At 39.2% G+C, this 24,525-nt stretch overlaps 1 protein-coding gene and 1 non-coding gene across 2 annotated transcripts; one reads left to right on the forward strand and one right to left on the reverse strand.

The window, feature by feature from the left end:
- Window positions 1-638: 638 nt before the first annotated feature.
- Window positions 639-9,243, reverse strand: LOC145957249 (uncharacterized). Its single transcript, XM_083073470.1, has 3 exons — window positions 8,559-9,243; window positions 5,765-7,563; window positions 639-829 (listed from the first exon to the last, which is right to left on the reverse strand). The coding sequence occupies exons 2-3, from the start codon at window positions 6,804-6,806 to the stop codon at window positions 792-794; spliced, it is 1,080 nt and encodes a 359-aa protein (XP_082929596.1). The 5' UTR covers window positions 6,807-7,563; window positions 8,559-9,243; the 3' UTR covers window positions 639-791.
- A 12,829-nt stretch (window positions 9,244-22,072) lies between these two features.
- LOC145957608 (small nucleolar RNA R71) lies at window positions 22,073-22,179 on the forward strand. The gene has a single exon (XR_014433651.1). It is a non-coding gene; the product is annotated as a small nucleolar RNA R71 (small nucleolar RNA).
- The last annotated feature ends 2,346 nt before the right edge of the window (window positions 22,180-24,525 follow it).

The raw sequence follows: 24,525 nt of genomic DNA on the forward strand, positions 1-24,525 counted from the left end.
AAGACCGATGTAAATATTGAGCATTTTACATCATTTTTTGTGAGACCGATGTTGTTTTAAATGTGCGGTGGCAATTTTGTAAATAATTACAAATACATCTACATCGGTTCACCCAATAACCGATGTAGTATTGAGACACGTTCAACATAGACAAGTTCATCTTGTTCAACATAGTGCACACACACCCGCCGCGGCGCCGAAACCCTAGGCAAGAACTCCGGCTCACTTTCATTCCCCTTCACGTTTTCTGTGACACCCTCTACCCCGTTATTAATATACAACAAATGTAACAATAAAATATTTCTTATCTTCTTTTTGGGTAAATAAAATCTTTCATAGTTGACAAATATTTCAAATATAACAAGGTAGAAGATTCACATTCGTAACTCATAAATCATAACTCCAGTGTAAAAATTATAAAAGAAAAGAAGTTAAGATTTTCAATACAATTTAGTGTAAAACACAAGAAATCATATATATACAAATAATAATAAAGGAAATATAAATTAACTCCAGTAAAGGTGGCAGTGCCTCCTGGTTAGGAATTAATTTATACTCCCAAATCATATAATAAAAATATAACAAAAATGTACATCTTGGTCTTTTATTAGGAACGTTCAAATTACAATTCTTAACATATATTTTCCTTGAATTATATATGTTATCTACGTTATTTCTTCGTTAGAAATTACAAAAGAAGAGAAACTAAAGTTATAAAAACAATAACATATTAAACTAAAATAACTATGCCCCGATGTCACATCCTATCAGAGCATGCCCAATTGAAGCCTTTAAGCCTCATCACCAACATCCTCATGATGCTGATCACCTGCAACATAATTTAAACATATACAAAAACAACAAGGGAGTGAGAAACATCTCACTCAGTTTCAGGTGCAGAAATAAAGGCTAGATAGCACTCACACACACAACAAATATAAGTCACTTATAAATAATACACATACATCATCAATATCACATATATATTCATTTATCATGCAATGATGTCATGATCTTGACTTATAAATGCATGCATGTGGCGCCATAAGGAAGTTTCACATATCATCACTGGTGACCCTAAGGCACACCTGGTTACATCACTGGTGACCCAAAGGTACACCTGGTTACATCACTGGTGACCCTAAGGTACACCTGGTTACAAGTTACATCACTGGTGACCCTAAGATACACCTTGTTAGCATGTTACATCACTGGTATGCGGCCTCAGCGGCACACCTGGAATAATATATGCATATGATGCATGTCATACCATCATAATCTCATTGACTCAATATTTAACTTTTTACATGATTTCATTTAGTACATCATGTCCTCATTTGTCATAGTCTCATAATCATAGTTTGTCTCAATAGTCAATTCTTAGGTCTCATGTCATTTGTCCATATTTCACATGGTCATGTCATCAATACTCCTCTTAAGGTCCGCATAGGTATTCACAGAGATCCAGAGAGCATTCTTATTCATATTAAAACTCATTTATTATTAACATTAATTTCATATTCATTTATTACTTTCAACAAAGAACAAGGTAGAGTAAATAGAAAATCAGACAGAACAACGACACTTTCAACAAAAACAAAGTAGAATAAATAGAAAATCGGACAGAACAACGGCACCTTCAACAAAAAGCAAAGTAGAGTAAATAGAAATTTAGACAGAACAACGGCACCTCCAACAAAAAAGCAAAGTAGAGTAAATAGAAATTAAACAGAATAACGACAAAGGATTGGGGGCCAATCCGACAAACAACTATCCAACAATTATCCCTACACCCCTAAGCGAGGTTCTCACTCCCCCCCTTACCTGGATAAGCGGAGCTGAACTTAGGCAGAGCCTCCTCCTCTGGATTCCCTCTTCCTTTCTCTCTCTCTTTCTTTCTCTTTCTTTCTCTCTCTCTCTCTCTCTCTTCTCTTTCTCTTTCTAAAATTTCACTTTCTTCCTCTGTATAAAAAATTTCACCCCCCCTGCCCCTATTTATAGGCAATCTGACGCACCCGGAACGGCCCGTACTGATTTCGGAACGGCCCGTTCCGGATCCTTCAAATCTGGGCAAAATTTGTAACTGGAACGGCCCGTTCCAAAATCGAAACGGCCCGTTCCCAAAAAACCAGAACGGCCCGTTCTGAAATCAGAACGGCCCGTTCTCAATCTCAGAAGAACGGCCCGTTCTCCTTCCGGAACGGCCCGTTCTCCATACCGGAACGGCCCGTTCCAAAGCCGTTCTGGGACTACAAAAACCTCACATTTTCAACATTTGGAACGGCCCGTTCCACTTTTGGAACGGCCCGTTCCAGAACCCAAAATACCCCTATAACTTTATTAAAATTACGAAAATGCCATTAAAATAATAAAAATTTGGGTGTTACAATTCTCCCCTCCTTTTAGAAATTTCGTCCCCGAAATTTACCTGAAAACAGAAATGGATGAGCTTCTCGCATCTTGCTTTCTAATTCCCATGTAGCACTTTCTTCAATATTTCCTCCCCAAACGACCTTAACCAAAGGGATTTCCTTTCCTCTTAGTTGTTTCACTCTCTTGTCATCAATCCTTAGAGGAACCGTTTCATAAGTAAGATTATCCTTCAACTGAATGTTGTCAGACTCAATGATATGGGAAGGATCATGGACATACTTTCTGAGTTGGGAAACATGAAAGACACTATGGAGATTTGAAAGAGATGGAGGCAAAGCAATTTGATAGGCCACTTCACCGATTCTTTTAAGAATTTGATAAGGACCAATGAAACGTGGAGTAAGCTTACGGGATTTCAGTGCTCTGCCTACTCCTGTCCAAGGAGTGACTTTAAGGAATACATGATCACCTTCTTTAAACTTAAGGTCTTTTCTCCTCTTGTCATTATAACTCTTTTGCCTACTCTGGGTTGCTCTCATCTTCTCTTGGATCATCTTAACCTGTTCAGTAGTTTGTTGAACTATCTCAGGTCCTAACATGACATTCTCTCCAGGTTCTACCCAACATAAAGGTGTTCTACATCTCCTACCATACAGAGCCTCATATGGTGCCATCCCAATACTAGAATGGTAGCTATTATTGTAGGTAAATTCTATCAAAGGTAGGAAACTATCCCAACTACCCCCACGTTCTAAGATGCAAGCCCTCAACAAGTCTTCCAAAGATTGTATGGTTCTCTCAGTTTGGCCATCTGTTTGGGGATGGTAAGCTGAACTCAATCTAAGCTTAGTGCCTAAAGCCTTATGCAAACTCTCCCAAAATCTAGAGGTGAACCTAGGATCTCTATCAGACACAATACTAGTAGGAACTCCATGCAACCTCACGATCTCACTGATGTACAACTTGGTTAACCTCTCCAAAGAGTACCTAATATTAATGGGAATAAAATGGGCAGACTTAGTCAATCTATCCACAATGACCCATATAGCATCCAAGTTCTTCACAGTCTTAGGTAACCCAACTACAAAATCCATAGAGATGCTATCCCACTTCCACACAGGCACATCTAAAGGTTGCATCAAACCTGAAGGTTTTTGGTGTTCTACCTTAGCTTTCTGACATACTAAGCAAGCATACACAAATTCCTCCACTTCCCTCTTCATCTTAGGCCACCAAAACATCTTCTTAAGGTCTTGGTACATCTTAGTGGCTCCTGGATGGATACTAAGGATACTCTTATGACCTTCTTCCAGGATTGCTCTCTTAAGTTCTGGCACACTAGGAATGCACAACCTATCCTTAAATCTTAAAACTCCATCCACTCCAATTCTAAACTCACTTTTCACAGCTTGATTCAACTTCTCTACCCGACTCAATAAGAAAGGATCCATCTTCTGACCTTCTCTAATCTCATCTATCAAGCTATTAGTCACTCTTAAAGCTCCCAACTTAATACTCTTAGAGGTCAACTCACACCCTAAGCTCATATCCCTAAACTCCTCAATCATTTGCATTTCCCTAATCATCAAGGAAGACATTCTCAAAGATTTTCTACTCAAAGCATCAGCTACAACATTAGCCTTGCCAGGGTGATAATTTAATTGAAAGTCATAATCCTTAAGAAACTCTAACCATCTCCTCTGCCTCATATTCAATTCCTTTTGGTCAAACAAGTACTTAAGGCTTTTATGGTCACTAAAAACCTCAAATCTAGACCCAAACAAGTAATGTCTCCACAACTTGAGCACAAAAACTATTGCAGCTAACTCAAGGTCATGGGTAGGATAGTTTTGCTCATGAATTTTAAGTTGTCTTGAAGCATAGGCTACTACCTTACCCTCCTGCATAAGCACTCCTCCTAAACCCAATTTAGAAGCATCACAAAATACCTCAAAAGTCTTACTAGGATCAGGTAATACTAACACAGGAGCACTAGTTAATCTCCTCTTAAGTTCTTGAAAACTTTCCTCACACTTAGAATCCCACACAAAAGGTTGGTCTTTCTTCGTCAGCTTAGTCAAAGGAAGAGCTAGCCTAGAGAAATTCTCTATAAACCTTCTGTAATAACCAGCTAGTCCTAGAAAACTCCTAATCTCAAATACTGATTTAGGTGTTCTCCACTCTAACACAGCTTCTACCTTAGCAGAATCTACAGCTATTCCACCCTTGGATATCACATGTCCTAGAAAGTTCACACTATCCAACCAAAATTCACATTTTGACAATTTTGCATACAACTGCCTCTCCTTAAGGGTTTGAAGAACGATCCTAAGGTGCTCAACATGCTCCTCCCTAGTCTTGGAATACACTAGGATATCATCTATGAAGACCACTACAAATCTATCCAAGTAAGGGTGAAAGATCCTATTCATGTAGTCCATAAAAACACCAGGTGCATTAGTCACACCAAAAGGCATAACTAAATACTCATAGTGCCCATAGCGGGTTCTAAAGGCAGTCTTAGGAACATCCTCAGCTCTCACTCTAATCTGATGGTATCCTGACCTTAAATCTATCTTACTGAACACACAAGCTCCAACTAGTTGATCCATAAGGTCATCTATCCTAGGCAAAGGATACTTATTCTTAATGGTCACTTTATTCAGTTGCCTATAGTCTACGCACAACCTCATGCTCCCATCTTTCTTCTTAACCAACAAAACAGGCGCTCCCCAAGGCGAGACACTAGGCCTAATGAATTGTTTTCCTTGTAATTCCTCTATTTGTTTCTTAAGCTCAACTAACTCTGTAGGGGACATCCTATAGGGTGCTATAGATATAGGTGGGGTACCTGGTACTAAGTCTATGCTAAACTCAATCTCTCTCTCAGGTGGTAAACTAGACACTTCCTTAGGAAATACTTCTGGAAATTCTCTCACTAAGGGAATCTCATCTAGCTTACTATCAGTCTCAAGTGTTAAAGAAGCTAAGATCATGTACACTTTTTCATTGTCTTTTAAACAAGTTTTAATGTCAGCAGCACTAAGAAATTCCGTACTCTTACATTCACCAAAGGAAATAGATTTCTCAAAGCAGTTTAAAAGGACATGGTGAGAAGATAACCAATCCATACCAAGAATTACATCTAATTGACTAAGAGGCAAACAAATTAAGTCAACTAGAAACTGCTTATCAGAAACTGTCAAAGGACATTTCAAACACACTAGGGATGTAGTCACAGGACCATTAGTAGGGGTTTCAACAACTAGATCAAAATCTAACAAAGACACAGGCAAATTCAATTTTTGGACACAAGAGACAGAAATAAAGGAATGAGTTGCACCAGAATCAAATAGTACAACAAAAGGAGTCTCAGCTATGAAACAAGTACCTTGTATCAAATTTTCTGACCGAGAAGCTTCAGCACCACTAAGAGCAAATACTCTCCCCACAGTCTTTGGACGCTCAGTTTGCGAACCCGATCCCATAACACGTGTTCTTTGTGATTCAGGACATTGGGTACTGATGTGACCTTTACCATTGCAGTTGAAGCAGGTAACTTCCCTGTCACGACACTCAGACTGATTATGACCAACAAGTCCACACTTCCAGCATCTTACTGAAGGAGTGGACACAGACCCTCCAACACTTCCAGTAGCACTAACAGTGGATCCTCTAGTAAGCAACTTACTTTTATTAGCAGCAGCTTTACTCCCTTGAAATCTATTAGAAGCGAAGTAAGGCTTACTCCTTCCCGAAGTACTAGAACTCACAACACGGATAAGACCTCCAACTCCTTTATAAAAAGCAGCACGAGCACGGTTGTCATGATCATAAATGCTGCACTTATTGACCAGAGTGGGAAAGTGATATATCTCCTGATAGTTAATTGCAGTTTTCACTTTAGGACGCAGACCATTTACAAATTTTATGCATTTAGCTCTTTCACCACCCTCACCATGGTAGTGTGTGCAATAACGAACCAAAGCATCAAATTTGGCAGCATACACAGCCACTGTGTCGTTCCCTTGATTCAGCTCAAGGAATTCCATTTCTTTCCGACTTCTCACATCATCCGGGAAATACTTCTCAAGAAAGACCTTCTTGAAGTTGTCCCAATTCAAGTGCACCCCTCCATCAATCATCCTCCGAAGTGCTCCTTCCCACCAAAAGTGAGCATCAGCAGTCAACATGAATGTGGCCAACTTCACCTTCTGAGCGATGGGACAATCCATAACATTGAAAATTTTTTCTATTTCTGTTAGCCAATTCATAGCAGCATCTGGGTCATATCCTCCTTTAAAGGTAGGTGGGTGATTTCGTTGAAATTGCTCCAACCAGTTAGGAGCGACCTCAGTCCTATTGTTATTATTCATAGCTTGTGCTAATGCTTCAAGAGCATCGGCAATCGCACAATCATTTCTACCAGCCATAGTCTAAGAAAATAATACAATCAATAAACATAATCAATCATCATACTATCATACCAACAAGTTTTACAATCAATTCAGTCCATCATTCATGTACCAAATAAACATAGTAAACCAAATAAGCATAGTAAACTCATAACTCACGGTCGATTAGATCGACCTGCTCTGATACCACTAAATGTGACACCCTCTACCCCGTTATTAATATACAACAAATGTAACAATAAAATATTTCTTATCTTCTTTTTGGGTAAATAAAATCTTTCATAGTTGACAAATATTTCAAATATAACAAGGTAGAAGATTCACATTCGTAACTCATAAATCATAACTCCAGTGTAAAAATTATAAAAGAAAAGAAGTTAAGATTTTCAATACAATTTAGTGTAAAACACAAGAAATCATATATATACAAATAATAATAAAGGAAATATAAATTAACTCCAGTAAAGGTGGCAGTGCCTCCTGGTTAGGAATTAATTTATACTCCCAAATCATATAATAAAAATATAACAAAAATGTACATCTTGGTCTTTTATCAGGAACGTTCAAATTACAATTCTTAACATATATTTTCCTTGAATTATATATGTTATCTACGTTATTTCTTCGTTAGAAATTACAAAAGAAGAGAAACTAAAGTTATAAAAACAATAACATATTAAACTAAAATAACTATGCCCCGATGTCACATCCTATCAGAGCATGCCCAATTGAAGCCTTTAAGCCTCATCACCAACATCCTCATGATGCTGATCACCTGCAACATAATTTAAACATATACAAAAACAACAAGGGAGTGAGAAACATCTCACTCAGTTTCAGGTGCAGAAATAAAGGCTAGATAGCACTCACACACACAACAAATATAAGTCACTTATAAATAATACACATACATCATCAATATCACATATATATTCATTTATCATGCAATGATGTCATGATCTTGACTTATAAATGCATGCATGTGGCGCCATAAGGAAGTTTCACATATCATCACTGGTGACCCTAAGGCACACCTGGTTACATCACTGGTGACCCAAAGGTACACCTGGTTACATCACTGGTGACCCTAAGGTACACCTGGTTACAAGTTACATCACTGGTGACCCTAAGATACACCTTGTTAGCATGTTACATCACTGGTATGCGGCCTCAGCGGCACACCTGGAATAATATATGCATATGATGCATGTCATACCATCATAATCTCATTGACTCAATATTTAACTTTTTACATGATTTCATTTAGTACATCATGTCCTCATTTGTCATAGTCTCATAATCATAGTTTGTCTCAATAGTCAATTCTTAGGTCTCATGTCATTTGTCCATATTTCACATGGTCATGTCATCAATACTCCTCTTAAGGTCCGCATAGGTATTCACAGAGATCCAGAGAGCATTCTTATTCATATTAAAACTCATTTATTATTAACATTAATTTCATATTCATTTATTACTTTCAACAAAGAACAAGGTAGAGTAAATAGAAAATCAGACAGAACAACGGCACTTTCAACAAAAACAAAGTAGAATAAATAGAAAATCGGACAGAACAACGACACCTTCAACAAAAAGCAAAGTAGAGTAAATAGAAATTTAGACAGAACAACGGCACCTCCAACAAAAAAGCAAAGTAGAGTAAATAGAAATTAAACAGAATAACGACAAAGGATTGGGGGCCAATCCGACAAACAACTATCCAACAATTATCCCTACACCCCTAAGCGAGGTTCTCACTCCCCCCCTTACCTGGATAAGCGGAGCTGAACTTAGGCAGAGCCTCCTCCTCTGGATTCCCTCTTCCTTTCTCTCTCTCTTTCTTTCTCTTTCTTTCTCTCTCTCTCTCTCTCTCTTCTCTTTCTCTTTCTAAAATTTCACTTTCTTCCTCTGTATAAAAAATTTCACCCCCCCTGCCCCTATTTATAGGCAATCTGACGCACCCAGAACGGCCCGTACTGATTTCGGAACGGCCCGTTCCGGATCCTTCAAATCTGGGCAAAATTTGTAACTGGAACGGCCCGTTCCAAAATCGAAACGGCCCGTTCCCAAAAAACCAGAACGGCCCGTTCTGAAACCAGAACGGCCCGTTCTCAATCTCAGAAGAACGGCCCGTTCTCCTTCCGGAACGGCCCGTTCTCCATACCGGAACGGCCCGTTCCAAAGCCGTTCTGGGACTACAAAAACCTCACATTTTCAACATTTGGAACGGCCCGTTCCACTTTTGGAACGGCCCGTTCCAGAACCCAAAATACCCCTATAACTTTATTAAAATTACGAAAATGCCATTAAAATAATAAAAATTTGGGTGTTACATTTTCGACAAGCAACGCTTCCTCCACATCCACACCCGCTTTCAACCCTCGCGATTTCAAGTAAGACTAGACCGGAATTCCCAATGGCGCCGCCAACAGAACAACCAAAGCCACGGCGAACGCCCCAGACGCCAAAGCCTTGGGGTAGGGCAGGAACCCAAAAGCCAAGAGGTAAAGGGCGACGACCATGGCGATTGCGTTGAAAACCCCGAAATAGGATTAGTCTTGGTCGTCCTCCTGCGTGACGGTGGGAGGAATCTCGCGGAGGAAAAAGATTCCAGAGAGGCAAACAACAAATGGAACGAGAGCGAGCATGACTGGAAAGGATGTAGGGTCGTCGGCGAAGAGAGCAGAGTAGAGGTTGGTGAATATGGCGGTACTTAAGCCGACATATCCTTTGAGAATGCCAGAAATGGGGCCTCTGTTGCGGTAGAAGTTGCGGATGCAGGTGACTAGAACCGCCGTGTTCATCCAAGTTGTTCCATTGCCACTTTTTTTTGTTCTTTTGTTTTCTTCCATTCGTTTGTGTGATCCTTTTTAGGAGTTTGACTTAACAAATGAACGGTTTCTTGTGCCGGAGATGCTCTTCCGACCTGCTGATTTGGGTCTGTCATTATGATGTGATTTTGGTTTATTCTTTAATTTTGAGGGATTTATTATGTGACTTTAATTGTTTACAGGAATGAACCATGTTGGGATCGTGGAATGTATTGTGCATGCTATTAATGCGTGCCATCCGTGTCTCCACCCTGTGGTTTCGGTTGAAGTCGAGCAACCTATTTTTCAGTCTCAGAAGAAGGTATAACTGTTATGCTAGCTGGATTTTGGTTGTTTTATGAAATATTTGCGTTTGGATGTGTGTTGCTTGTTTAGAATTTATAAAATGTGGATTCAGGTTAGTTATGTTCATGGCTTGAATGATATTTTCGTTGGAAAAAACTAATTACTTGCATAACTTTGATTTAGAGTCATAGCTAACGAATCCCTTTTCAAAGTGCAAATAAATTAATCCTTCTTGATTTTTAGATTTTACACAACATAAATCCATTACCCCACTCACCACACTACATATTCCTGAAACAAAAACACTAAGCCAATAACAGCAATGGTTAGAGACACAGAGCCTTGTCGCCACCCGCCGAAACGGACCTTGGCATTCGCGACGATGGTTGGACTCTTATTAGATTTTGGAAAAATGATGGATTGTTAGAGCGACTTATTCTCAAACTGAGACCTCATCGAACTAACAATACTTATTAAATGATTCTCACCAACCTATGTTAATCCCAAACAGGACCCTCCATAGATTAGCGGTTTTCGTAAAAAGAAGGGTTCTTGGAGTCGCCACCAATATTTTACTCAAAACATTGGAAAAAGATACAAGGCAATTGATTTTCATAAATCAACTTTGGCCACTACAACCAGAGTCGGGTAAGGGAGTCGGTTACGTGCGAGGAAGGTGTTAGCACCCCACAACGCCCCTTTCGGGTTCCCTATGACGGATTATTTCATAAATAACAGTGTAAAGTTACTAAATTACCCCTATTTATTAGAAATGATTATAGATTAAATATTTACATGATGAAAGCTCTAAACATGCAATGCGACAATCAAAAATCAATAAAAGCGGTAAAAGAAAGGATTTTGAAAGAAACCTCCGAAGCGGGCTTTTATATATATCAGAACAACGTTAGGAGGCTTTTTGGCGCTCCTTCCCACTACACGTCCGCTCGCTCCTTTCCCCTAAAGACAAATTTTTACTATGGAAATCAAAGAGATTTCCCTTCGACTTGTTCGAATCTCAAGCTAATGGCTCATGACTCAAGAACTTCGTCGGATCGGCTCTCGGAAAGATATCTAGGGCAGAGAAAAGCTCAAAAACCCAAGAATACTCAGTAGGAGGGTTGAGGAATGTGTAAAAAGTGTGGAAGGACGTGCAAATGACGTCCTATTTATAGGATTGAGGCGCAATACGGCCTGGGAGGTCAATACGGCCCGTACTGGGTTTTTGAACTACAGTACGGCCGTATTGAATTTGGTACGGCCGTACTGAAGTGCAAAAACTTCAGTACGGCCGTATTGAGTTCACTACGGCCGTATTGAGTTCACTACGGCCGTATTGCAGTTCAAATGGCTCAGTACGGCCGTACTGAACCTCTGGGAGGGCGTATTGAGCTCCAATCCTCGCACACCCTTATTCTAAGCTACTCTAAGACTTCTAGACTTACAAAGAATCATCCTAGGGTCTTCCAGGAGTCTTTCCGGCTGACTTTCCTTCGGTCTTCGAGAGTCTTTGAGTCTTATTTCCGACCCGGACAATTTTAGGGGTCTACAGCTGCCCCCCCTTTACTTAGTCGAACGACTTTTTGGTGTACCGGTTGACAAGTAAAGGAGTTGACCCAATTGTCCGGGGAACAGGCCACCCTTCCGACTTGTAGTGTCTTCAGGTGGGAAAACTGTTGAGTAGTCTCTCCAGGTTGAGTATTAGTTGTCGCCTCTCCAGGCTCGTTGCATACTTCGGTGTTTCTGACAACCTTGGTAGCATGAGTTTGCCCTCTCCAGGGTCTGCATGCCTCCATGTTTTTGACGATGTTGGCAGCTGCATACCTCCGTGTTTCTGATGACATCGGTAGCTGAGTATTAGTCGTTGCCTCTCCAGGCTCGTTGCATACCTTGGTGTTTCTGACAACCTCAGTAGCGTGAGTTTGCCCTCTCCAGGGTGTGCATGCCTCCATGTTTCTGACGATGCTGGCAGCTGCGTACCTCCGTGTTTCTGACGACGGGGTAGCTGAGTATTAGTCGTCGCCTCTCCAGGCTCGTGCATACCTTGGTGTTTTTGACAACCTCGGCAGCTGCATACCTCCGTGTTTCTGACGACGGGGTAGCTGAGTATTAGTCGTCGCCTCTCCAGGCTCGTTGCATACCTTGGTGTTTCTGACAACCTTGGTAGCTGCATACCTCCGTGTTTCTGACGACGTCGGTAGCTGAGTATTAGTCGTCGCCTCTCCAGGCTCGTGCATACTTCGGTGTTTTTGACAACCTCAGTAGCGTGAGTTTGCCCTCTCCAGGGTGTGCATGCCTCCATGTTTCTGACGATGTTGGCAGCTGCGTACCTCCGTGTTTCTGACGACGGGGTAGCTGAGTATTAGTCGTCGCCTCTCCAGGCTCGTGCATACCTTGGTGTTTCTGACAACCTCGGTAGCGTGAGTTTGCCCTCTCCAGGGTCTGCATGCCTCCATGTTTCTGACGATGTTGGCAGCTGCATACCTCCGTGTTTCTGACGACAGGGTAGCTGAGTATTAGTCGTCGCCTCTCCAGGCTCGTTGCATACCTTGGTGTTTCTGACAACCTCGGTAGCTGCATACCTCCGTGTTTCTGACGACGGGGTAGCTGAGTATTAGTCATCGCCTCTCCAGGCTCGTTGCATACCTTGGCGTTTCTGACAACCTCGGCAGCTGCATACCTCCGTGTTTCTGACGACGGGGTAGCTGAGTATTAGTCGTCGCCTCTCCAGGCTCGTGCATACTTCGGTGTTTCTGACAAGCTCAGTAGCGTGAGTTTGCCCTCTCCAGGGTTGCATACCTCCGTGCTTCTGGTGACTTTGGTAGCGTGAGTTTGCCCTCTCCAGGGATTTGAGATGATTTTGTCTCCACAGTCCACGATGCTGCTTCGACGATTGTTGTTGATTTTGATGCCGCTGAGGGCTGGAAAACGCAGGGATCCGTCTAGGGGATGTGCAGTTACTCATAGGTTCTTGTATCCCAACTTTCCATTGCGTAGTTGGTGCCCGCTGGGGAAATTCTGATTTCTTGGGGATGTAGACACAAAGATGCTCCTTCTGATGTGAGCGATGCCTTATGATTGGCTGACGTCCTTTCGACGTTGGTGGAGTATCCCGGTTGTCTTTATTCGGGTGACTCTTTTTTGATTTTTTTTTTTGGTTTTGTTGCCTCTGCGTAGGCTGTTATCCGCTGGGGGATTCTGTCGTATTGATCTTTTCTGATTTTCCTTTTTGAAGGAGTGCCTCTGAGTAGGCGGATAGGAATTGAGGATCTTGTGTATCCCAGAGTATTATTTAGAAAGTCTCTTCAGGCTTAGCTTCACTCGGCGCTTGTTGTGTGAAAAACCGCAAGTGTACGGTTGTCGTCAAGTAATAAATATCGAATCACAGGGACTACGTGTTTGACCTAGAATTACTAGTATTTTAATTTGAATTTTAAAACAGATGGAATTTCTGTTTTGAGATGATAAGATCAGATTTGAAGGTAAAAGAGATAGTAATGCAATTAATGAATAAGATAAAACTTTAAGATAAGATAAGGAGATTTCCGGGAATCTAGGGTTCGCACAAAGAGTTCCAACATTATTGAATTATTATTTTCATTAATTAATTCTATTCCATCTTGAAGGTAGTCTTAACCTAATTTAATCCTTGCACCTTCTCAGGCTACGAGGACGTGTTTAATTAAAATTAATCCCTACTCTCGTGGTAATTGCGTTCAATTAAACCCGTTAAGATCTTTGTTAATCTATTGCTCCTCGAAAGCTTAAATCTACTCTCGTGATTTAACACTCAAGTCTATTCCTTTAGGTTCCGATAATTAGGTTCTCCTCTCAGTTCATCCCTAATTATCTATGATTATGAAAATTAAGATTAATTGTTTATCATAATTATAATCAAGTTCTCCTCTCAGTTCATCCTTAATTAATGTTATTATGAAAACAATAATATTAAAGTTCATATATAAAATATAAAAGAACAGATCAAGAATTGGAATAAGATTAAGAAACTGAATAATGCATTAATAAAGAGGTTCTCAAAGGCTAAGCCCTGATCCCAGAAAAAGGGATACTACTCACAGGAGTTCATAGTAGTTCTCCAAGAAGAAAAGAATAAAAGAAAAGTAAACCTTAGAGTCGATGGCACAGGCGCCCAACCTTCTCCAAGTGTCGAAAACTAAAAGACTGTCTCCGGAAAACCACCCCGTTCTAGGCTAACCTAATCTAATTTATAACCTAAAAGGGTAAAAAGGTAAAACTACCAAGATAAAAATTACAAAGATAAAATAAAAAAATAAAAACATAAAACTTAAACAGCTGGGACGCGAAGTGAATCACGGCCGTGATTGAGAATCACGACCGTGATCTTCTCTGGAGCACATCTATGAAGGGTCAGTGGCGTTCACGGGTGTGATTGGGAATCACGACCGTGATTTTCTCTGGTGAATCACGGGCGTGATTTAGAATCACGGCCGTGATTGTCCCTGGTGAATCACGGGCGTGATTTAGAATCACGGCCGTGATTTTCCCTGTAGCTCAGCATTTCCTCTTTAATTCTTAAATCTTGATCCTGCTTAGAGAAAACACAACACATACCAAGAAAAGCATAAAATAGGAAAATGATATAAAAATTTATTAAAAACATGAAAGATATGCATGATTATGCTATGAATTCTTGTGAATTAAAGTGCTAAAATACGAGTAAAATACACAACATCAAATAACCCCAAACTTGAACTTTTGTTTGTCCTCAAACAATAATTAGCACTTTGAAAAAAAAATTCATCAAGAATTAACTGAGCATTTAAAATCTTCACTCTTAGTCTCACAAGGTCCAATTAGAATCTTAATCTTTCATTACTAGCACCAACTCTTAGTTTCTAAGGGTTTCATGATGTCAAATCTTGTAAAGCTCATTAGTCAAATGAAGATAATTTAACAGAAATAATTTTTCGATGCTTGTGACACAAATGGGGGTAATATTTTTATTTTTTTTGTTTTTGTCTCACCTAAAACATTTCCCCAGTAGCCAATCAGTGTAGAGAGGATGATTATTTCAAGAACATGTAGCCTCAAAGGGGGTTAGCTATTTTACTAAACAATTCCCCAGTAGCTAATTAGTTCCCTTAATTTTCTAAGGTTAAGAATATTCTCCTTCTAACCTATGACCTCAAAGGGGTGCTAGGTGATATTTTTTTTTTTTTTTTTATTTACCCCCCAAAAGCTTTTAAGCACGAATTAAAAAGAATTTATCTTCAAGAGACTATTTTTATAATTCTCGATCATTTCAAGCCTTAATACTAAGAACCAAGTGCTAGCCACAAAACCAGCTAATTTTTCAACCTTTTGTTCTGAGACTTCAAGATTCAATTCATCACTTTCAGTGTTTTCAAAGACGAACAATTTCATTAAAAATATTTACTTTTCAAACACAAATTCAAGCTGGGATTAACTGAATATGTATATATGCATGATTTTTATTTATTTATTTATTTATTTATTTATTTATTTTTTTTTTTTTTTGCATGAATGAATGAAATGCGTACATCCTCCTAACCCCAAACTTAAAGATTTGCTTGTCCCGAAGCAAAGAGCTAATGAATGCATGATAGATTATTTTGACAAAATTATAAAATGCATGAATATGCAACCAACCCGCAACAGAAAGGAATGCTTGTCCCTAAGCATCAGAGTAAAATAAGGAATAAGAAAGGTCTCACTGTGGTGGAAAATCATCTGGATACCGTTGAATGTGCCATTTATACATTTGATCAACCATGTAATTATAATGCTGCTGGCGTTCATCCATTTGTTGCAGCCGGTTATCCATTGATTGAATAGCTGCTAGGATAGCAGCATTGTCCACCTCAGGTCCAGGATGTAGAGGGGGTTGTTCAGGAGCTGCTTCCTCATCTGCAGGAGCCGCTTCCTCAGCTGCTGGAGGTCGGTCCTCTAATGGCTCCAGTGGAAACTGCCAGGTAGCCCGGTTCTTCACGGTGTATGTTGGATTTGGTAACTGGTGGTGCACTCCCGACTGGGTTACTACAAAGTAGTATTTATCATCTTCATCTTTCGCAATGCAGTTCATAGAAGAGCAGGTAGCAAAATTAATAGTACGGCTTCTAGGGAGTGGTTCTAACTGGTCCAGCCAAGCGTGATAGCCAAGGTGTTTGGCTATAGTGGTAATGAGGCCGCCATTCACAATCGCACCGTGGCTGGTATTGGAAATACTCTGGAACTGTCGTGCCAAATGACTGCCAGAATCAATAGGCTCCTCTCTATTTTCCATCATAGCCCATAAAAGTAAAAGGTCGCTCAAACGAACCTTTCCTTCAGAATCACCTCGGGCCAAAACAGTAGAGGCAATAAAGCGGTGCATAATACGGATGGCGGGATGGCGGAAAGCAGAGGAATTACATTTTCCAGCGACCCAATTACTTGTACCTGTCAAACTATACCAAAAAGAACCAGGGTTGAAAGATCTTGGGGTTCTCGTGCTCCCTCCAGTGGGAAATCCAAAAATATTATTGAACTGAGCTAGGGTTAATTCGTGTTCTTGGTTAAACATACGGAAAGAAATCAAATCTTCAGAACAATTTGGCCCAGATAATATTTCCGTGTGGAGAGAGCTCAAGAACTCAAGAACTAGTCGAGGATAAACAACATCATTATGCATGGTAGCAAAGGTTGTCCACCCAATGTTAGTTAACATGAAATTGATATCAGCACGTAAACCCAACTTACGAATAAATGGGAAGTCGAGATACCTGGTAGGATGGATAGTGCGGAAGCGTAATACCTCGTTCCGCTCACGCTGTTCATCGTTCCGATAGAACCTCGGAGGAAGTTGCGGAATTTCACTTGCTTCTTCCTCGTAACTGTGGGTATCGGAAGCGGTGGAGGACGAACCAACGGTACGGGTGCGCTTGGGAGCCATGGATGAACGGAAGGAGTGAATGTGGGAGGAAGAGGGAAGAAGAGGAAGAAGAAGTGAGAAGCTAGGGTTTGGGAGAGAAGAAAAGAGAGAATGGGTCGTAGGTTTGAGAGAAGTGAGAATGTAAAAGGAGGGGGGAGAATAAATAAGGGAAAGGGGATTTTTAAAAATCACGGGCTGTATCTGCAGGAGATCACGCCCGTGATTTATAATCACGGCCGTGATTCTCTCTGTGGTTTTCCAAAAATTTTCCAGAGAAGATCACGCCCGTGATTTAAAATCACGGTCGTGATTCTCTCTGGGGTTTTACCAAAAAAATTTTCCAAAAATTTTCCAGAGAAGATCACACCCGTGATTTAGAATCACGGTCGTGATTCTCTCTGAAACTCTGAAATATTTTTCTTCTTTCTTCTTCTTTCTTTTTTTATTTTATTTTATTTTATTTTTATTTTATTTTTTTTTTCTATGATGCTTGAGTAGGTTCCTGAAGAACCATAGAGTATAATTTTTCTAAGTGTTCCCCATGGAAATATAACTTCAATCTCTGTGCATTGACCTTGAATATGTCGCCTTTATCGTTTCTGATTTCTACAGCTCCATAGGGATATACTTTTTGAACTGTAAAAGGCCCTGACCATCTTGACTTCAATTTTCCAGGAAACAATCTGAGTCTGGAATTAAATAATAGCACCGAGTCCCCTTGCTTGAATTCTCTTCTATGTATATGCTTGTCATGCCACCTCTTTGTTCTTTCTTTGTAAATCTTAGCATTTTCATATGAGTCTAATCTGATTTCATCAAGCTCATTGAGTTCCAATTTCCTTTTTTCTCCAGCTTCCTTTAGGTCATAGTTGAAGTATTTTATTGCCCACAAAGCCTTGTGTTCTAGCTCTACAGGAAGATGGCAAGATTTGCCATAAATCAGCCTAAATGGAGACATGCCAATAGGTGTTTTGTAAGCAGTCCTGTAGGCCCAAAGAGCTTCATCTAATCTTAAAGACCAGTCCTTTCTTGTTGTAGATACAGTCTTCTCAAGAATCTTTTTGATTTCTCTGTTGGATATTTCTACCTGTCCACTTGTTTGAGGGTGATAAGGTGTACCAACCTTGTGAGTGACTCCATACTTTTTTAAGAGAGATTCAAACTTTCTTTCAATAAAATGTGAGCCTCCATCACTGATCACAGCTCTTGGGACCCCAAATCTTGGAAATATAATTCTTTTGAAGAGTTTAATGACAGTATTTGAATCACTCGTTTGAGCGGGAATCGCTTCTACCCACTTGGACACATAATCAACTGCAACTAATATGAACTTGTAACCTTGAGAACTTGGGAATGGTCCCATGTAATCTACTCCCCATACATCAAAAATTTCTACTTCTAAAATCCCATTTAATGGCATTTCATGTTTCCTGGATATATTCCCTGATCTTTGGCATTGGTCACAAGAATTTACCATCTTCCAAGTATCCTTAAATAAGTTTGGCCAGTAAAAACCAGATTGTAGAATTTTAGCTGCAGTTTTTGACGTACTAGCATGCCCTCCATATGCGGAAGAATGACATGAGTGAATGATGTGAGGAGCTGTTTCTTCTGAGATACACCTTCTGTAGATACCATCTCTACACCTCTTATATAGGTAAGGTTCATCCCAAATAAAGCTGTTAAGGTCACTAAAGAATTTCTTCTTTTGTTGATAATTAAAGTCTTCAGGAAGGACTCCACATGCTAAGTAATTCGCATAATCTGCATACCAGGGACTGTTTTTCACAACAACTGCTAACAGCTGTTCGTCTGGGAAGCTGTCATTAATAGGGAGTTCCTCCTTTGTTGCTTGGTCTTGTGGAAGTCGAGAGAGATGATCAGCTACTACATTTTCTACTCCCTTTCTGTCCACAATCTCTAAATCAAATTCTTGTAAAAGGAGAATCCATCTGAGGAGCCTAGGTTTAGCATCTTTTTTATTAAAAAGATACTTTAGGGCAGAGTGATCTGTGTAAACAATAACCTTAGACCCCACAAGATAAGATCTGAACTTTTCAAAAGCATAGACGACTGCTAACAATTCTTTTTCTGTTGTTGCATAATTGGCTTGGGCTTCATCAAGAGTCTTGCTGGCATAGTATATAGCATGAACCTTCTTGTCCTTTCTTTGTCCCAATACAGCTCCTATAGCATAGTCACTTGCATCACACATGATTTCAAAAGGAAGGCTCCAGTCAGGAGTTTGCAAAATAGGAGCTGTAGTGAGAGCTTCTTTCAACCTGTAGAATGCATTCTTACAAGAAACATCAAAGTTAAAAGGTACCTCTTTCACAAGTAGATTAGATAATGGTTTAGAGATTTTTGAAAAATCTTTAATAAACCTTCGGTAGAAACCGGCATGCCCTAAGAAACTTCTAACACCTTTAACATCAATTGGAAGAGGCAATTTATCAATTACTTCTATTTTTGCTCTATCTACCTCAATTCCTCTCCCAGATATTAGGTGTCCTAAGACAATTCCTTCTTGTACCATAAAATGACATTTTTCCCAATTTAAGACTAAATTCACTTCAGAGCAACGCTGCAATACTTTAGTTAGATTTAATAGACAGTCATCAAAGGAAATACCATAAACTGAAAAGTCATCCATGAAAACTTCCATCTCTTTTTCTAATAAATCACTAAAGATTGCAGTCATACATCTTTGAAAGGTAGCAGGTTCATTACATAGGCCAAAAGGCATTCTCCTATAAGCAAAAGTACCATAGGGACATGTAAAAGTAGTTTTCTCTTGGTCTAATGGATGAATAGGGATTTGATGAAAACCGGAGTATCCGTCCAAATAACAAAAGTATGAATGCATTGCTAACCTTTCAAGCATTTGATCAATAAAAGGTAAGGGAAAGTGATCCTTTCTAGTGGCATTATTTAATTTTCTATAATCAACACACATACGCCACCCAGTCACAGTTCTTGTGGGAATTAATTCATTATTATCATTTTTAACTACTGTCATCCCACCTTTCTTAGGAACCACATGAACTGGACTTACCCAAGGACTATCAGATATAGCATAAATTACCTTAGCATCCAATAATTTCAAAATTTCTTTCTTTACCTCTTCTTTCATCTTGGGATTTAGTCTTCTTTGAGCTTCAACAGAAGGTTTGGATCCTTCCTCCAAGAAGATGCGATGCATACAAAATGAAGAACTAATTCCCTTTATATCAGCCATAGTATATCCAATAACTTTTCTAAATTTTCTCAACTCATTGAGAAGTTTTTCAGTTTCTTTTTCATTTAAAGCTGAATTTACTATGACTGGATAAGTGGAATTAGCCCCCAAAAACTCATACCTTAAAGATGAAGGAAGTGGTTTAAGTTCTAACTTTGGAGAGTTTTCTTCTTGCCAATCTGTTGAAGACTCAAGAAGACTTTCTACTAGAGGATCTTTTTCTTTACACGGGGGACTTGAATCGATCAAGCAAGCATAATTAGGTTGAATCCCCTCAAGATCTATGTGCTTTCCTCCAACTAGAAAATTCTCCAAGGGATCCCTCAAAATAGATCTCATGACTTCTTCCTCCATGTCTTTAGGCAATATATCAACCCTGCAACAAATATTTTCAAGAGAAGGTTGTCTAACAGATTTAGCAATATTAAATTCCATTGTTTCATCATTAATGGATAAGGACAATTTTCCATGTTTGACATCTACTATTACGCCTGCTGTAGCCAAAAATGGTCTACCTAGTATGATTGGTATTTGTTTGTCCTCTTCCATTTCTAAAACAACAAAATCTCCCGGAATTAAAAATTTACCTATCTTAACTGGAACATCTTCTAAAATTCCTATGGGATATTTTATAGATCTATCTGCTAACTGGATTGACATTGCTGTAGGCTTTAATTCTCCCATATCTAATTTCTTGCAAATTGATAAAGGCATTAAACTGATACTTGCCCCAAGGTCACATAAGGCTTTTTCAAACCTTAGATTTCCAATGAGACAAGGTATAGAGAAACTACCAGGATCCTTAAGTTTTTTGGGCAAATTATGATGGATCAATGTAACAGTCTCTCTATCATCCAATTTCCTTCGGTTAGCTAAAAGATCCTTAAGAAATTTAGCATATGTAGGCATCTGTTGTAGAGCTTCTACAAATGGGATGTTTACATACACTTGTTTGATCATATTTAAAAAATTTTCAAATTGTCTATCAAGTTTAGTCCTTGCTAACCTTTGAGGAAAAGGAATTGGAGGGTGATAAACAGTTTGAGGCTTTGATGAAGATACTTTTTCTTTTTCTAATTTTTCTTTTTCAGGTTTTTCAACCATAGGAGAAGCGTCTTCATCAATCTCAATATTATCATTTTGATTAGACACAGGTCCGTCTAATTTCTTCCCACTCCTTAAAGTCACAGCATTAACATTTTCAGCTGGGTTTGCAACTGTTTTACCTGGGAACTTACCTGAAGAATTGCTTGAACTAGGCATCAACTGTGCAATTTGATTTTCCAACATCTTGTTGTGGAGAGTAATATTCTCAACCTTGACAGCAAGGTTTTGAATAGAATTTTCCATTGAATCATTGGTCTGTTTTTGATTAGTGACAAAATTCTCCATAAGGCTTTCTAATCTTGAAACACTTTGTTGAATTGAGGGTGTCTGTACTGGATTTCCTTGCCCATTAATGAAGTGATTGGGCGGACGGAAATTAGGTTGCTGACTGCTACTTCCTTGAACTGGGTTATTCTTCCAAGAAAAGTTAGGATGATTCTTCCAACCAGGGTTGTATGTGTTGGAATATGGATTACTCTTCTCTCTTCGAGGAGTGTCATAGAAATTATGAGAAGCTGCCACTTGTTCAGTAGTATCTTCTTCTTCTCCAGTAAAAATTGAGGTACAATCTACTGCAGTGTGCCCTTGTTCCCTACAAAGGTCACATACTTGATTTGTAGCCACTGAATTAACCTTAGCTTTTTCCATCTTGTCTAACCTTTGATTAAGAGTATCAAATTTTGCTAAGAGTAACTCAATATTGTTCACTTCATATCGCCCCGGAGTTCCTTTCCTTGCTGTGACTTCTCTTTCACTGTATTGGCTGTGATTTGAGGCTACATTTTCCAAAATAATCATGCAGTCATTAATAGGTTTCCCCATGAAAGATCCTCCAGCTGCTGAGTCTAATATCATGGTGCTTTGTTGGTCCAATCCTTCAAAGAAAAATTGGATGGTAAGCCAACGGTTGAAGCCATGTTGTGGGCATGCTTGAAGATATCCCTTGAACCGCTCCCATGCTTCATAAATAGTCTCTCCAGTGCCTTGTTGGAAATTAGTGATTTTCTTCCTCAATTCTTTAGTTTTAGAAGGAGGAAAGAATTTCTCTAGAAAAGCTCTTTCACATAATTCCCAAGTTGCTATCTTTTCTCTAGGCACTGTTCTTAGCCACACCTTTGCCTTATCTCTCAAGGTGAGTGAGAATAAGCGAAGTCGCATTCCATCAGAAACTTCATCATCAAATTGCTGGGTCTCACAGATTTCCAAGAACCCCTCTAAGTGGTCATTAGGATCTTCTGATGGTAGTCCTCCAAAGGTGTTCTGTTTGAGCATATTCACCAGAGAAGCTGGTACAGTAGCTCCAGTTTGCATCTCCCCTCCAGGTATCCCACGAGCTATGGGTGCAGAGTAATCCCGAAGCGGTAAATTATCTCGTTGTGCAGCCATGTCAAATTCTCTAGCAAGGTTTCTTTTCCTTCTCAGGAGAGTTCTTTCAATCTCAGGATCAAGTGGTGTTGGTTTCCCAAGACGTAGAGATCTCTTTTGCATTAACCCTAAAGCACTGCAAAAAAAAAAGAAGAAAGTGGCCCGTGAAATCTGAATTGGAGAAGTAAATACTAAAAAAAAAAAAAAAAAAATTATTTATTTATTTAAATTTTTTTTTTTTTTTATTAAATTCGAATTAAAATAATTGTAATTTAAATCAAGAGACGTAGTCCCCGGCAACGGCGCCAAAAACTTGTTGTGTGAAAAACCGCAAGTGTACGGTTGTCGTCAAGTAATAAATATCGAATCACAGGGACTACGTGTTTGACCTAGAATTACTAGTATTTTAATTTGAATTTTAAAACAGATGGAATTTCTGTTTTGAGATGATAAGATCAGATTTGAAGGTAAAAGAGATAGTAATGCAATTAATGAATAAGATAAAACTTTAAGATAAGATAAGGAGATTTCCGGGAATCTAGGGTTCGCACAAAGAGTTCCAACATTATTGAATTATTATTTTCATTAATTAATTCTATTCCATCTTGAAGGTAGTCTTAACCTAATTTAATCCTTGCACCTTCTCAGGCTACGAGGACGTGTTTAATTAAAATTAATCCCTACTCTCGTGGTAATTGCGTTCAATTAAACCCGTTAAGATCTTTGTTAATCTATTGCTCCTCGAAAGCTTAAATCTACTCTCGTGATTTAACACTCAAGTCTATTCCTTTAGGTTCCGATAATTAGGTTCTCCTCTCAGTTCATCCCTAATTATCTATGATTATGAAAATTAAGATTAATTGTTTATCATAATTATAATCAAGTTCTCCTCTCAGTTCATCCTTAATTAATGTTATTATGAAAACAATAATATTAAAGTTCATATATAAAATATAAAAGAACAGATCAAGAATTGGAATAAGATTAAGAAACTGAATAATGCATTAATAAAGAGGTTCTCAGAGGCTAAGCCCTGATCCCAGAAAAAGGGATACTACTCACAGGAGTTCATAGTAGTTCTCCAAGAAGAAAAGAATAAAAGAAAAGTAAACCTTAGAGTCGATGGCACAGGCGCCCAACCTTCTCCAAGTGTCGAAAACTAAAAGACTGTCTCCGGAAAACCACCCCGTTCTAGGCTAACCTAATCTAATTTATAACCTAAAAGGGTAAAAAGGTAAAACTACCAAGATAAAAATTACAAAGATAAAATAAAAAAATAAAAACATAAAACTTAAACAGCTGGGACGCGAAGTGAATCACGGCCGTGACTGAGAATCACGACCGTGATCTTCTCTGGAGCACATCTATGAAGGGTCAGTGGCGTTCACGGGTGTGATTGGGAATCACGACCGTGATTTTCTCTGGTGAATCACGGGCGTGATTTAGAATCACGGCCGTGATTGTCCCTGGTGAATCACGGGCGTGATTTAGAATCACGGCCGGGATTTTCCCTGTAGCTCAGCATTTCCTCTTTAATTCTTAAATCTTGATCCTGCTTAGAGAAAACACAACACATACCAAGAAAAGCATAAAATAGGAAAATGATATAAAAATTTATTAAAAACATGAAAGATATGCATGATTATGCTATGAATTCTTGTGAATTAAAGTGCTAAAATACGAGTAAAATACACAACATCAGCGCTCGAGTTGGAAAGCTATCTTCCACCGAGGAAGTTTAAGTCCTTTGACTCGGATATTCTGTTCGGATGATCATGCTTCCATTGGGGAATCTTGCTGATCCTGCTCTGATAGCTTTCATTGGGAATTCGGCCCAAGAGTGCGAGCTGAGATGTCTCTGGAGAGTATTATTTCGGCGAGCCTCTCCAGGCTCAGTTATTCTGTATGATTGTTTGATTTTCTGAATTTTGCCTTTTTTTGTCGATTTTTGGCTTTTTTTGTACAGAAGTTGAAGTGCTAAAGAATTTTGAATCCAAA

Source organism: Cajanus cajan, chromosome 4 (assembly GCF_000230855.2).
Source record: "Cajanus cajan strain Asha chromosome 4, NIPB_CcT2T_4, whole genome shotgun sequence".
Classification (NCBI taxonomy): Eukaryota; Viridiplantae; Streptophyta; class Magnoliopsida; order Fabales; family Fabaceae; genus Cajanus; species Cajanus cajan.

Bases quoted from the DNA above. Each gene is read 5' to 3' on its own strand.
- LOC145957249 (XM_083073470.1), bottom strand. From the start codon at position 6,806: ATGGCTGGTAGAAATGATTGTGCGATTGCCGATGCTCTTGAAGCATTA. The intron at 830-5,764 runs GTACTTGTTTCA...ATTATGTTGCAG, and splicing joins GTCAGAAAATTTGATACAAG to GTGATCAGCATCATGAGGAT.